General features: G+C 43.6%; 2 protein-coding genes across 2 annotated transcripts; both read right to left on the bottom strand.

The window, feature by feature from the left end:
* Position 1: 1 nt before the first annotated feature.
* igldcp (Ig-like domain-containing protein) lies at positions 2 to 9,366 on the bottom strand. Its single transcript, XM_070846289.1, has 7 exons — positions 9,293 to 9,366; positions 8,468 to 8,529; positions 6,953 to 7,303; positions 6,771 to 6,861; positions 2,610 to 2,788; positions 2,206 to 2,259; positions 2 to 2,122 (listed from the first exon to the last, which is right to left on the bottom strand). The coding sequence occupies exons 1-7, from the start codon at positions 9,310 to 9,312 to the stop codon at positions 2,043 to 2,045; spliced, it is 837 nt and encodes a 278-aa protein (XP_070702390.1). The 5' UTR covers positions 9,313 to 9,366; the 3' UTR covers positions 2 to 2,042.
* A 3,639-nt stretch (positions 9,367 to 13,005) lies between these two features.
* On the bottom strand, positions 13,006 to 14,958 carry LOC139215646 (uncharacterized). The gene is made up of 2 exons (XM_070846672.1): positions 14,492 to 14,958; positions 13,006 to 14,191 (listed from the first exon to the last, which is right to left on the bottom strand). Exons 1-2 carry the CDS (start codon positions 14,828 to 14,830, stop codon positions 13,682 to 13,684), a joined length of 849 nt encoding a protein of 282 aa, XP_070702773.1. The 5' UTR covers positions 14,831 to 14,958; the 3' UTR covers positions 13,006 to 13,681.
* Positions 14,959 to 15,569: the final 611 nt, after the last annotated feature.

Raw genomic sequence — 15,569 nt, 5'->3', positions numbered from 1 at the left:
CTGTGAGTTCACTTGTTTTATTATTTCACTGTTGTGCACGATGTAGTTTCTTCTTTCAGCTTCTTGAAACAGAAGAGGTTATTAAACACAAGCAACTTCTTGCAAAAGTTACGTTGGCTACAGAACACAGACACACACACACACACACACAGATATTAATTAACCCCATTAATTAAAATGAATTCATAGCATTTACAGGGAAGAAACACCAGTTTATCATTGAAGTATTATATTATATCAATTAAGCAATTAAGCACTGAAAACAATAACCACGTTGAGTAAAACCACCTACCACATTTTTACCCTACAAGTGTAACGAGAATGAATGATAATGACTGAAATCAATTATTAATTATTATTATTATCAATGAATTATCGTCCAGTTTCAGATTCATTCAGAAAACTTTAGGTTTTTTTTCATTAATTATAATTTAAATGTCTTCAGAAATAGTCCACAAAATGCATCCCATAAAAAAAATACTGTCACACGTGTATGTTTAAACAACTGCAAGATGTGCAAATATCACTAAGCAAATTTTCCAAAATAGTTGTCCCGTTCCTGTGAAGACATTTTCAGTCATTTTCTGTCCATCATGTACAGTGGGGCAAAAAAGTATTTAGTCAGCCACCAATTGTGCAAGTTCTCCCACTTAAAAAGATGAGAGAGGCCTGTAATTTTCATCATAGGTACACTTCAACTATGAGAGACAGAATGGGGGGAAAGAATCCAGGAAATCACATTGTAGGATTTTTAATGAATTAATTGGTAAATTCCTCTGTAAAATAAGTATTTGGTCACCTACAAACAAGCAAGATTTCTGGCTCTCAGAGACCTGTAACTTCTTCTTTAAGAGGCTCCTCTGTCCTCCACTCGTTACCTGTATTAATGGCACTTGTTTGAACTCGTTATCAGTATAAAAGACACCTGTCCACAACCTCAAACAGTCACACTCCAAACTCCACTATGGCCAAGACCAAAGAGCTGTCAAAGGACGTGAGGTCAAAATGATCACAAGAACGGTGAGCAAAAATCCCAGAACCACACGGGGGGACCTAGTGAATGACCTGCAGACAGCTGGGACCAAAGCAACAAAGGCTACCATCAGTAACACACTACGCCGCCAGGGACTCAAATCCTGCAGTGCCAGACGTGTCCCCCTGCTTAAGCCAGTACATGTCCAGGCCCGTCTGAAGTTTGCTAGAGAGCATTTGGATGATCCAGAAGAGGATTGGGAGAATGTCATATGGTCAGATGAAACCAAAATAGAACTTTTTGGTAAAAACGGAAAGAATGAATGGGGCCATGTATCGTGAGATTTTGAGTTAAAACCTCCTTCCATCAGCAAGGGCATTGAAGATGAAACGTGGCTGGGTCTTTCAGCATGACAATGATCCCAAACACACCGCCTGGGCAACGAAGGAGTGGCTTCGTAAGAAACATTTCAAGGTCCTGGAGTGGCCTAGCCAGTCTCCAGATCTCAACCCCATAGAAAATCTTTGGAGGGAGTTGAAAGTCCGTGTTGCCCAGCGACAGCCCCAAAACATCACTGCTCTAGAGGAGATCTGCATGGAGGAATGGGCCAAAATACCAGCAACAATGTGTGAAAACCTTGTGAAGACTTACAGAAAATATTTGACCTCTGTCATTGCCAACAAAGGGTATATAACAAAGTATTGAGATGAACTTTTGTTATTGACCAAATACTTATTTTCCACCATAATTTGCAAATAAATTCTATAAAAATCAGACAATGTGATTTTCTGGATTTTTTTTTTTTCTCATTCTGTCTCTCATAGTTGAAGTGTATCTATGATGAAATTTACAGGCCTCTCATCTTTTTAAGTGGGAGAACTTGCACAACTGATGGCTGACTAAATACTTTTTTGCCCCACTGTATATACATTTTTGGAGCTAAATCATATCCGATCCTCATTCTGTGACTCGTATGAAATGTGCAGTGTTCGTGGTCACACCGGACAGAAAGTGGTACATTCTTAAAATATAGTGAGCACTGTATGGGAGTGCTGTCGTCACTGTGTTCTCAGGAGTGATGAAGAATTTGGAGAGTCGTGACAAGAACAGGCAGGAGAAGAGCTGAGCAGACGTTTTTGGCAGCGTCATCTGGAAAGACAGCAGAGACGGTTATTGCACAAGCTTTCCCCTCAGGTGAGTCTCCGTCATTTACCTGAATGTTATTTTCTCACCTGCTAGCGGCTGAATTTCCTGAATCTGATGGCTTTTGGGAGGTGGGGAACTTTCTGTGAAACGGTGAACAGTTTTCAAAGTCAGAAAGGAGATGGATCGCATGCAGAAATGCACCCGTTGTGCCGGTTAAGACTAAAGTTGAACTACTGGAGTAGGGGAGACCTGTTTTCTGGTCCTTTTGTAGCTCCCAGAAACAAATGTAATGTCAAAATGTTTCACTAACCATCCCGGGTGAGAGCTAAAAAGTGGTCTGTGGACTAAACGCAATATAATGTGACTTCTTGATAATAGACACAAAGACTTTATGCATCTATAATCGCAGTTATGATCCATAATCTGACCTTCATCACTTGGCTGATGCACCAGGAGGTTAATAAGAGAGAAAAACAAAATGGCCTCTCACCGTCCACCGAAAGCTGCACAGTGCTCACAGCGAGCCCGTGTTGATCCAGCACCTTGTACGTCCCTTCGTCCGACCTCTCGAGCTTCTTAATGGTCAGCTGGTCTCTCAGTGGATTTTTCTCCATACGATGGCAGTCTTTATCCCCCTTCTTCCACAGGTCCGACCACTCCGAGCTGTTCCTGCGGAGCACAGTTCAGTAATCCTTAGAACAAGCCAACAAAAAAGAATAAGAGCAGCTGTTATAGTCACAGATCATTTTGGTAATCGCAACAGATCACCAGGAGTGGAGCTAGGAAAGGAAAACGCCCAGCAAAAGGGTTCATCCTCTGGGGAGCATGAATGCACTCAGCAAAGGTCACATTTTCAGTCAGAGCTCCTGGAAATAAAAAGGAAGCATGAGTATATCCTGTGAAACGAATGAAAACCAGCCCATTTAGTTTTCAGTTTACTTACAAGCTTTACTTTTTGTCTTGACGATGACACTAGATATAACGGTAAACAAATTGAAATGACTTCATCCTCTGGGGACAAAGAATCTACGGAGTGAAATTCATAAAAATCCAACCTTCCTCTATATCTTGGAAACAGCACAGCTAAAGAAGTAATCAAAATAAAAAGAGTTAATCTCTCTTAATCTAATGACAATCTGGCGATCAAATTCTGATATCCATTGTGTGAAATTTGGGGCGTAGCCTCTGTGACATCACTCACTGGTTTGTGGAACGCCATTATGAAGCCTCATGTTTGGCATTTAGGACGTCACCATATTGGTTTTGGAGCCAGAAATGACGTTTATTCTGCAAAAAATAACCGGATCTGATTGGTTAGGTTTAGGCGTGACCCTCCTATGATTGGTCAGTGAGCAGGTAGCCCCGCCCTAAAGCCCGCCCCCTCTTCCTGGTGTATCTTCCTCTAAATGGACCATAATTGACTAAATGAACATCCTGCTGTGCTGAAGAAGACAGTAAACTAGAGACTGAGAGCAGAAACTGTTCCCTGAGCTCATAAATCATTTCTTCATTGACTTCCATCCAATCAGACTTCTGTTTGGAGCCAGTGGAGTCGCCCCCTGCTGGACGTTAGAGAGGATGCAGCTTTAAGGCTCTTCAGCATCGTCACAGCATATGGTTGAAGGACATGTCAGGGCAACTTGGAAATAAGTTTCCAACGTCTTGCCTTCAGCACGCAGCAAGTGCTGTGATCTTCATTTATTCCCAGAGTAGATTTTCACATACAAGGAATTCTTCTTCTTCCTCTTTTTTATTCTGGGGCATAAAAATAAAGACGGAACAGTTCATTCATTTAAAGTCTGGGAGATGTTGTTCTTTTGGTGAGAGGTCTTGGTCTTGATGGACTTCAGCTTCTTGCTGGAGGCGAGAGTTTGGAAAAAGTCTGGGGTGGAGGGAGTCGACCGTAATCTGTCCTGCTCACCTCGGGGTCCTGGGGAGACGGCAGACTGGTGGCGAGTGACTCCAGATGATGATGATGATGATGATGATGGAGGAGGTTTAGTTTCTGTCTGCATGCAGGACTCAGGTGGATCATGATGTGGTCAGACAGCTCACTGTCGCGTAACAAGGATCCAAAGTATTCTCCTCTCGGGTCGGGGACTTGGTGGCTGAGATCACCTTCATCAAAGCCGCTAATGGAGCTTTTCCTCTAACACCTACTCAGCTCGACTCGGCCCGACCCGACTCGGTCTTTTGGGTTTTTCCATTAGCTGATAGTACCTGGTACTTTTTTCGTACCTACTCATCCGGTTGAGGTGGTACGCAATTGTAATGGAAAACCAACCAAACCGAGGCGAGTTAAGGCGAGTAGAGCTAAAACTGTGTGATGGAAAAGCGCCATAAGTGAGCCCGGGTTCGTCCGCTCCACACGCGGTATCTGGTCGGCGAGCTTGCCCACGTGCCTCCCGAGCGTTGCCCTGTGGTGGAATTTAAACACAGATCAGGATGGAGGACACAAACTCACCACAGGGGATAGAGACGTTCATGAAGAAGAACCCCAGAAGAAGAGGAGAACCACCTTACCATCTTTCGGGTGGTAAAGCAGCTTTGTTTCGCCAAAGAGCTCTGAGTGATCGCGATCCTCTCAGAAGAGTCGAACAGCTTTTCTCGCGCAGCTCCACGTACGCCTGCCATCGCATCGACGAGTCGCAAATGCTCTCAGAACCTCTCGCTTCATTTTCAGTTTCCGAAGGGTCTTAACGATGGGCGCAGACCGAAACGCCTCTGATGTGATTGGATAGACCTACAACCAATCAGAGCGGCAAAACATGTGACGCGGCGCTGACTTAAACACATCTTTCTTATCAACTTAACCTTTACGTGCACTTCGTTTGATGCTGATTCAACAGGACGCTCCACATCACTGGCCGCCATTTTGGTTGTTTATGGAAATGCCTCAGTGGCGTATCGTATCTTATCAGGCCGGACGCATCTAACAGAGCACATAAAACATGAGCTCACAGATTCGCAGATTCATGGCTTTAATCTTTCAGTGAAAATAGACCATGGATGCATCATGAGAACTGGATACCTCAGCCTTAATTCCAATTTTTCCCAATAGCCGCTTTTTCTTTAAACCATGGGAGTTTAATCTTTGTTAAAAGAGCCAATCACCAGCATAGATTAGATTAGATTAGCCTTTATTCATCCCACGGCAGGGAAATTCAGTGTCAGCAGCAGCAGTTCATGCATACACATACACTGGAAAGATATATAGAAATATAAAAAATAAATAAAAGATATAAAAAAGGAGAATATATATATATATATATATATCCAGTATATACAAACAACAGTGTAATTTGCATGATGAAAAAGGCTATTGCACATGGTTTGGTTATAAAAATATAAAAAAATATAGGAAATATTGCACGTTTTTCTTTTTTCTTCATGTCTCATAGTTAGGCCAGAGGCCTTGGGATTAACACTGCTGAGCATATTCAGCAGGCGGCGTAATCGGGAGCATAATCCAAGAGAAAGAAGCTTTTTTTTTGGCGAATGCACCAGATGGGAAATTCTCATTGGACAGAATAGGCGCCATCGTTGTCTTCGGCATGCCGTTCATAGAAAGCATCCCGACAGGAGCAAGGAACAGATTTAACATCCTTTCCGACAGGTGGTGCACAGAATAAATCAATCACAATATATTTTTCTAACCTGGTGTCCTCGCCCTCACAAGAGGCGAATTACACGAATTCGAGGATCCGCAAAATTTACGCTTCCTTCATTTTAACTTTGCAATCGTTCTTCTCTACAGTAGCACTGTAGTCGCCGTGAGCTCCATGTCCGTCATGGTGCCAGAATCCAATTGGACGTGCATTTTTACAGTGACACATTTAGTCAAATAGCACATTGCTTTGGCTCATGTAACAGCCCGAAGTCTTTCCCTGTATCGCCATCAGACGTCTTTATTGTCTTTTGTCCTTGGCTTAACCACTTCTGCAACAAAACATCAGATTTATTTTTCATTTTTTTCCATTTACATCTTTAAGAGCAAACTGTTGCACCAGAAACAAAAAGGTGCTTAGTGTTGATAACACTTGTGCTGCAAGTTTGTACAAGCAACCTCACAGGCAAAGACAGCAGCTGTCGCAGGACGCAGTGTGTTAATGGTATCAAAATAGTTTGATGTAGTAATATGATATCCTGGTTCCTGTATCTGCTGTGCGTCAACAGCAACAGGGAGAAACACCACATATGATTAATACTGACTTTGGTAAGTTCCCCCACATGAAGTCTCTTATTTTTTTCCATTACTATCATGATTGTGTCTCTTTTTACCCTCCACTTTGTGAGCAGACATCACAGGTTGACTCATGGCTGCACCAGCAGCCTGTAATCTTAGTCTTAGTTTGCTGTAAACAGTCATTTTGGGCGGTGGGAACAAACCATCAGAGGAGGTAACCTGAGCGTAGGAGCCGGGCGATGAGACAATGGAATAAGAGATAAGGAAGGAAAGATCAGAGCATACAGAAGAAAAGGTGCTTTTATTTTAGTTGGTTTTTGTTTTATCTCAGGAAAATGGGTTTGTTTATAGCTTCATACTGAAAGAGCAGCTTTACTGGTCCCGATTGAAGCCTCTGGTGTGAATTAAATGAAAGTTTACCTGCTTGCCACTAACCATCCACCCCCACTTTTAGTTATGACTCACCTGCCCTGGAAGACCACTCTCTCAGAGTGAACGGTGTAGAGATCCAGGACTAAATTCTCCCCCGGACGATGGGTCTGCAGGGACTTATGGTCTAAAAGGAACAACAAACATCCAAGGTCAGTAAAGACGTCAGCACGGATTAGTCTACATGAGATAAAAAGACAACAGAAGACGACCCTGACCGAGCACAGACAGCTTGACGCTCTGAATGAAGACCCTGGTCTTTGTGGATCTCACTCCATTCACCACCATGAAGCTCTCATATCGCCCCGCGTCAACGATCTGAGCGTCCTTGATGATCAGGGAACAGTCCCCGGACTCTAGCTTGTCCTCGGGAATCTCCGCCCGGCCATCGAACTCCTCCGACTGCCACTTCTGCGTTCCCCAGAGCTCGAACACGGTGTCTGCCGGGCTCCTCCACTGGACATGGCAGGGGGACGGGGGCGCCTCCTCCAGGCGTAGCTTCCAGCTGCAGGGAAGCACGGCCCGGCTTCCCACCTTGGAGGTGACGATCTGGAGGTGGGCAGAGGATTCTGGGAGAGGAGAGGCAACGTCTTGGACGATTAGTTCCTCGCTAACGTTAGACGATATGCTGACACCAGTCACAGAAAAATATATTAACTTAAGTGCTAATGAAGGAATATGTACTTACTTTAGTAAGTTTGCTTTATATTTCTACTCCAGGGAAATAATATCGTAGGTGTGACTCTATATTTATTAAACATGTACAATATAATCTCAGCTGCAGGTCCACCTCAGATGTTTCCCCAAGAGGTCAAATTATCCACCATTTCTGTTTCTCCGTCTTTCCTCCCCCATTAATCATCCCACGACCGCTCTGCCTTCCCTGGTGCGACCCCTAAGAGGGGCCCTAAGAGACCCCCAGCTTGGGAACCGCTAGCTAACTGTAGTTCAGGGGCTACACAGGGGCATGAAGGCTCTTTTAATACAAAATGTTTAGCTGTGTTTTAGGAAAAGTCATGTTAAAGTGATGAAAAATGGCCTGTTTCTAAATGTTGAACGTCCAGTCAGCCAGTTTTTTAAGAGCCAAAAGTTTTACGAGCAAGAACAGAGACAACTAACAAGAGGACGACGTATAAAATAAATATATAAAGCTTATAAAAAACGAAGTCCAAACCAAAATATGAACCACTTGTTCCTCAGCTCATGTTTTTAACTTCTCCTTCAAACCCTTTTCATGGAAGTCACATGTTAGTGATTAATGAATTAACCATGAATGGTTTCATTTGTCTGAGATTCCAGCGCAGAGACGACATCCGCTGAGGATTCAGACAGAATAATGAGGGTGTGGTTCATCCTCTGAAGTTAACTTTCTTTTCATTCTCTGCAATAATAACTATAAAAACTCTGCTTACAGTCCACTACAGCAGGAATAATATATTACTGAGGCTGTAGTGAGACATCTGTAGTTATAGAGGATCTATAACAGTGATTAGTTAGTAGGCAGCAGCTGGTTTAGATTAGGAGGCGTTGGTGGTTTGGGTTACTTTTGGTTTCACTAACCCATCTGTCCACCTCGACCTCATTCCTAAACCTAAACTTTTCCAAAAATGGCTCTTACTGGACAGAATTGGCGCCAGTTTTTGGGTCCAAAATCCAGGTGATATCTAAAACATCCGGCTGAAACAACGCTAAGCTAACGGGTTTGTGAGCGTCAACCACACGCTGATACTCACCAACTAAATGGACAAGCAGGAGACAGTGAAGTTGAAGGAGAAGGAGGGTCCTGAAGGAATGACTGGAAAAATCAGAAATAATCAGTCTCTAGAACATCGTACATAATAAATAAAGTTGTTTATTCAGTATAATTAAGCAGATTTTATTTATTATATTGATTTAAAGCTTGTAAAATGACATAAAAAAGTGTGAAATGCAACAAGAAAAGACTAAAATGTCTAAATTATACAGAATTAAGTAACATTTAACATGAAATACAGCAGTGGTGTTGGTTAAAAAACAGTTTAAGAGGTTCTGGATGAGTCTCTTTCACATGATGAGTCTTGGATTTGAAAAAAAATATGTTTATTTAATGGTTTTAACACCAAAAACTGACTCCACTTCTTATATTCAGACATTAAAATCAATTTACTAGTTTGTTTTATTGCTCAAATGTCACTTGGATCTTAACCACAGTTCCCCCCATGAGTACTATGATCTAATCTGATCACTAGCTTTCGTTTCTGTTCACTTGCTGGTTTCCTCACTAATGAAACTGCAGCAGCAGCAGCAGCAGCAGCAGCAGCAGCAGCATGTTACCTGTCCTCACCTGCTGAACTGAATGTGAAGAGAATAGTTTTTATCCTGCAGATGTTTCCACCTTCTGCAGCCTGTAAACTTCTTGTTGCATATTTTAATTTAAAGAAAAAGCATCCTCTGTTAATTCTGCTTGACCATACGCAGTAAAGTAATAAAGTAAAGCAGACGCAGAAGGAAATGCAAATGTATTTTTACTGGCTGCAAAAGAAGCGTTTCCTTTCAAAATAAATGTCTCTCACCCGTACCTCTTAATTTCTTGCCTCATCTTGTCCACAGGTTGAGTCCACTGTCCTCGTCAGCGCTGTCTGAGTGAGTGTCTGTATTATTAAAGTGTGTGTCTTTAAATTCAATCCGCCCATCACGTTGAGCCAACCGTTTCCTGTGATTTCAAAATAAAAGCGCTTGATACTTTTGATACTTAACTAAGAGGTTTTATTTATTCTATGTTATAGAAAACTGTTTCACCGGTTTTAATTTACTCCTAAAGTTTTTATTATAGGTGTTCAGGACTGTTTATCAATTAATGATCATCACTGCATAATTATTGAAGCTTAATTTCAGTTAAAAATACATGCAGGCTTTAATTGTCAAAGATTATTACATTGATTGTTCTTCATTAATTCATTTCTTAGTGTTGTTATTGTTGGTATTAATTGTTCATTATTATATTATATGCTGTTTATATTGTTTATTTTTGTGTATGTGTGTTGTTTTATGACAGAAATATAATATTTTTACAACAATATTATAGAATCACATCATGAGAATCACAGGACTCATAAACACATCTTTAAAACCTCTGAAGTGATTTTATTTTAATATCAACTTAGTTTGAAGGCCCAAAAAAAGTTATATATATATGTTTACGTATATATTATATATATATATTACGTATATATGTTTTGTTAAAGGTTGTTGACCATCCTGTGAAAACTTTTTATTGAGCCAGTGAGCTCTATAAAGTATATTTTTCAGTAAATTTGATAATAATTCAACAACTACACAAGGGAGTTTTGTTTGTTTTTTTAATCGCGCTTTTATTTTGAAGGACTGTCCGTTGTATCGCCTGCATAATAGATACCAACGCATCTCCGGAGAAACGAAACTTAGTGTGGCTTTATCAGTTGCCACGTAGAGAGTGTATGTGTGCATGTGTGTGTGTGTGTGTACATGTGTGTGTACGTGTGTGTGTGTGTGTGTGTGTGTGTGTGTGTGTGTGTGTGTGTGTGTGTGTGTGAGAGTGTGTGTGTGTGTGTGTGTGAGTGTGTGATTAGTAGGAAATCCTCAGTCTTTCGTTTTCTGCACTAATAAAGGCATGTTGGTGGTCTCTGCTGTCTGTCCTGCAGCACATCTCCTCCCTCTAACTTCACTTGTTGCTCCCTGAATGAACTCAACAGTCCTCCCGGAGCTTTCACCCTCTGAAACATGGCAGCTCTCACATGGATCCTCCCTCTCCTCTGTAAGTTAAGGACAGTTTCACTAAATATTTGTTAATTGAAATGCAGTGAGAGACTTTCAAGGTGCTGCGTGGAGAGATTCAAGGACTGTTGGCACAAGAGAAGGGTTGACTTAGAGGATTAGAGCTTCATATTTGTCATGTCTGGTGTGTTTATTTTGGTGTTTTCATATTTTATTCTCAAGAAACAGCTGGTTTTGGTCGAGTCACACAAGCTGGAGAAAGAAATACCAGAGCTAAGGTGAAAACAAAAGCAAATCCACAGGTGTGAGGGTGTGTCTGATCACCTGGGACCTGCTTCAAGAGGGTTTTCTTACATCGCTTGTTGTCAGGCATCACATGAGCCTGTGGACGGTGACTCGGATCAGTGTCCGAAGCCAAAAATGTCGTCATTGACCTCCCAAAAACCTCGTCTCCACCTTCCCAGGGTGCAGTTAGAGTGAGATCTGCAGCCGCTCTGCAGAAATGTACGTGAACGCAGAGGCGGCGAAGACTCGAGGTGTGAAGAGACGCTAGAATCTGATCATTAACACGTAAAGTCTGTAAACTAAAAGTTCGTCTGTGCCTGTTGTGGTATTTTTCTTAATGTGACGTCGTTTCTTGCAGCATCTTCAACTTCTTTTTGTTGATTGTTCCATATATGGGGAAACATTTTTTTTTGGTTTTTCCATCAAATATGACTAAATAAAGACAGAAAACATGAACGTAGAAACAGAAACTAAAGATCTGTGAACCCTCCAGAAGAGATCTGAACTATTTCATATTACGACGGAGATTTGATAGAACAGAAAGATTTCCTCAGAGCCTCCATTGGTTGACCACACTAGAATAACAATAGAATAGTTTCTGTGTTAGTCCTTCACAGGAAATGACTTTGTCACGGCAGTGGTACAGACAGACAGACAGATAGCCACCACAAGACAACCAACACTTAACAAAAACAGTGGTGAAAAGAAAAGGAAACGATATGTGGAAATATAAAATATGTCCAACCTAGAGTAGAATAGTTTAACATAAGACTAGTATACAATACCAAAAGATGAAAAGAAATCTTAATTAATCTAAAATATCCAGATTTCAAGTAAAATCCGCTGTGCAAACCTGGCTAGGGAGAAGGAGAGGAGGAAGAAAGAGGAAGAGGATTATACATTTATACAGTAGAGCACACTGGAGACTGGAAGGTTAACAGATATTTAGATCTAAACACGATTTTGTGCAGCAGAAATATGTTTTCAATCACTGTGTGACTCCTCAGATTCATCCTGAACCACTGGTTTTGAATTAAATTGTCTTTAGTAGCGTGAAGAAGAGTTCCTTTCATTTGAACTGAAGCCCAAACAGACCACCAGTACACTGATGTATACAGACAGAGGTGTCCACACACAGTTTTATCTGTATGAGATCAAGTATGCTGATGATGCTCCTTCCTCCTCCACCGTCCGCCCTCCTTACCCTCCTCAGGCGTTGCAGGAAGCCGCCCGTCTTCGGCCTCACCTGTTCCCCGGGTGCACCAGACGGGGCAGGACGTCCTGCTGACCTGTAACCTGACGTCCGGCATGGACGTCACCTGGTACCTCCTGCGCTCAGATCAGCTGCTGCCTCTGCTGACGGTTACACCAAGTAAAGCGGGACAACACATAGTCAGTTTTCACACTGCAAACAGCCGCATCAAAGTTGTTGAGGTCGTCCAGTTCAATCGGTCGGCCGATCTGGAGATCCTGGGGGTGCAGGAGGAGGACGCCGGCCTGTATTTCTGCACCAGCCGGAGAGGAGGAGCTGTTCATGTGGACAGAGGAGTTCATCTGGCTGTGGATGGTAAGAAGGTCGCTGTATTAGTTTAACATTAGATTTTATCTCAGAGGAGGAGGAGGAGGTCTTTGTCAGATGCACAGACTGTATATAAGAAGTGGGCGTAGCTTCTGGGTCTGATGTCCAGCAGGGGGCGACTCCACTGGCTCCAAACAGGAGTCTGATTGGATGGATGTCAATGAGGAAATGATTTATCAGCTCAGTGAACATCTTCCTGATGAGTTTCTGCTCTCAGTCTCTAGCTACCTGCTCCTCTGGCTCCAAAAAAACCAAGATGGCGACGGCCGTGAAACTGCTCCACTGCTTCACTTTACTGTGTTTCGTGTTTCCAGGAGCTTATAAGGAGTCAGACACGCAGCCATGTTGGAGTCTGGGGATCTGTGTTCTTCCAGCTTCACTCGTCCTGTGTGTCGTCATCATCGTCACATCCTTCCTGTGCTCAGGTGCGTGGTCTGATGGTTGGTTGTGTGTTTATTATCTATTTATTACTATTTCATTTATTCTTTCCATCATCTACGGACACATCTCAGCTCTCTGAAAGGAGAACGTGCTGCCAGGACGAGTCCGGGAAAGGGAAAAGTAAACAAAGGGTTTTTAGATTTGCAAAACTTTCAAATTTGACATTGGTGATGGCTCCAAAGTCCACTGCCTCGAACCTTCGATATTAATATGAAGAGACACTGTAAGAAGTGAAACGATATAACATCACCTTGTTTAATTGTAGAATAACACAATAAACAGCTTCCACACACCAGGATCTGTGCACACTGTTCAATTACATACATGGAAAACAGGAAGATCGGACTCTTTGGGAGTTGTAGTCTTAATGGATGTACGGTACGGACAAAACAGACCGTTCATTCAAAGTCACAGGTTAATTGCTTTAAACAGTATCTAACATGTTTGATGCCCTGAAAGCAGCAATGCCAGGATAATAAAACCACTTTTGGTTTGACGACGCACACTTTCACCAGTTCAAATGTAGTCGGCCTGTGCAAAAAGTTCACTTTAAAATCCAAGCAACTCATTACGGAGAACTATTTGTTCCTACAATAACAAAGGAAACTGTCACGTTAGATGACGACATCATAACACAGACATAAAAGTTAAAATGACTTCTCTAGAGCTTTTTTTAAACATAAAACTAATAATAATAAGGCAGCTGAAGGTCAACAGAAGGTCCTAAGTCAGTGAAGTAGGACTCAGTTTCTGCAGTTCAGCTGTATCTTTGTTATTTTTAGGATTATTCTTATACAAAGTAAGAAAAAGGCTCTTAATGGTATCTTGGTTACTCCCACATCTGTGTTTTTGTTTCTTTGCCAATAATCAATAAAACTTCGGCTTGATCATTCTGGTTGTCTGAGTGTCCTCACACCAGCTTCAGCAGCAGCCCGTACGGCCGGATGGACTCCTGCACGATGGCCCTCGTCTGGACGTCGTTGCGGCCTTCGGGGACGTAGACCAGCCAGGTGTCCTCCCTCTGGCACGTCTTCCTCCTCTCCGGGTTGATGCGGTTCTGAAGAAGCACTTTGTACATCTTCCCGTCCACCTTGGACTTGAACTTCCTGCAGTACTTCTCCGCCATCCTGACGTCCGGCGTGGAGTACACCCCTCTGCCCCTCGTCTCCTTGGTGACCAGAGAGGCGGCGGCGGCCTCCAGGAAGCTCGGCTCATCGCCGGGGCCCTCGCCGCGGGTCAGGATGATGCCGAGGGAGCCGTCCATGTGTTGCCCGTGGTAGGAGACGGGCCAGGCGTCCCTCCCCGTCCCGAGCCAGCCGTCCCCGCCGTCGTACCTCTGCAGGACCTGCAGGGCGACCCGGGTCCACCCACAGGGACGGACGTACGGCTCATTACCTCGCAAGAACTTGGTGTTGCCATCCTGGGGGTGGACAGAGGGGTCGGCACACGTTAGATTTAATAAAGCACCAATAAAACACATTGGCAGGAGCCCAGAGGTCATTTTAGCTCCCTCACTGGTTAACAGGACGATGTGTTCAAGGACATCTTTTACAGCGTTAGTTAAAGGGTGAAAACATTAGTGAACTAGCTCGGACACTCTCTTACCCACTGATTTCCTCACTCTTATTTGTTCTCTTGGTCATTCAGCCTGTTGTTCCCTGTTTCCCTCCCCCCACCCTTCAGAGAGATAAAGAGTGCAGCAGAAGGGAAGAGGACTAACCTTTATGTTGGTGAAGTCGTAGTCGTACTGGGGGTGGAAGAAGTCCTTAGGGTTGATCTTCATCGTGGTCCTGAGGCTCTGCTCCGGCCCGGCGGTGGAGGCGCCCTCGGTCAGCGCCGGGGGGGCGCTGTACATGTCCTGGTCGTCCTGGTCCTGCAGGGATAAAGTCCCTAAACTGGGATACTCCAGCTCCTTAAACCCCTCCTGCTTGTAAAACTCCTTGAGGGCCACGATGTTGACAAAGTCCTGCGGGCTGAGCTGGGAGGGCCCGTCAGTCGGCTCCACATTACAGCCGGAGAGCACCGACAGGGCCTCCAGACACAGCCTGGCGTCCGGCATGCCGCTGAGAAGAGGAGGAGGAGGAGGAGGAGGGCAGCAAGAGGGACGTTTGCTCTCCACACACAAAGAAAAACCAACTGCTTCTCCCGTCTGAGCTGTCTGAACGTCGAGGCAGCTGTTACGACACAAACAGCCTGACTTAGTTTCACTTTCTACTTTCATACTTCCTGTAAGTCACAGCCTTCTCAGCACTGAGGGCTGGACTCTCTCACTCCCCACAGTCCCCACAATAGATTCATGCTTGATGGCTAGATTTAACACTGTAATAACTGTTGAACCTCGAGCCTCTTTAGAACAGATTAAATCATTCTCTCACACCTTTGCTCCTCTTTTCTCTTCAGGTAAACCGGCTGTTTGCTGCTGTGACTCGGCGAGATGCGACACCGGTCCGAGGGCCTCAGAGGTCAGTGGATGGGTGGAGACGTAGCACAAACACTTTTTACTCCTTTAAAAACACCTGATTCTCAAATAGTGTGTCGTATCTTCTCTGATGATGATGATGTGCAGCTGATGAAAGGAAACTTCCGCTGACAACGACTTAATGAATAAAAATAGGTTTATTGCAAAAAGGTCAGTTGTCTAACAGGCACCATGGAAGCCTGAGAAGACGTTCAGCCAATTGCAGGAACAGACAGCGTAACCCCCGGCCGAATCTGCTGTCTCTCTGTCCTCGTCTTCCTCGAGCCACCTCTCTGGTCACTTCTTTATACCCCCTTGACCATACATCCCAACATCTGGT

Source organism: Pempheris klunzingeri, chromosome 16, assembly GCF_042242105.1.
Source record: "Pempheris klunzingeri isolate RE-2024b chromosome 16, fPemKlu1.hap1, whole genome shotgun sequence".
Classification (NCBI taxonomy): domain Eukaryota; kingdom Metazoa; phylum Chordata; class Actinopteri; order Acropomatiformes; family Pempheridae; genus Pempheris; species Pempheris klunzingeri.
Note: the sequence above shows the minus strand (reverse complement) of the source record. Positions and strands in the feature narration are given on the sequence as shown.

Excerpts from the sequence above, each read along its gene's own strand:
- igldcp (XM_070846289.1), bottom strand. The coding sequence starts at position 9,312 with ATGAGGCAAGAAATTAAGAG. Across the intron at positions 8,530-9,292 it reads ATGAGGCAAGAAATTAAGAG|TCATTCCTTCAGGACCCTCC; the intron begins GTACGGGTGAGA and ends TGATTTTTCCAG. Across the intron at positions 2,123-2,205 it reads GGAAATTCAGCCGCTAGCAG|ATGACGCTGCCAAAAACGTC; the intron begins GTGAGAAAATAA and ends CTGTCTTTCCAG.
- LOC139215646 (XM_070846672.1), bottom strand. The coding sequence starts at position 14,830 with ATGCCGGACGCCAGGCTGTGTCTGGAGGCCCTGTCGGTGCTCTCCGGC. Across the intron at positions 14,192-14,491 it reads ACGACTTCACCAACATAAAG|GATGGCAACACCAAGTTCTT; the intron begins GTTAGTCCTCTT and ends GTCCACCCCCAG.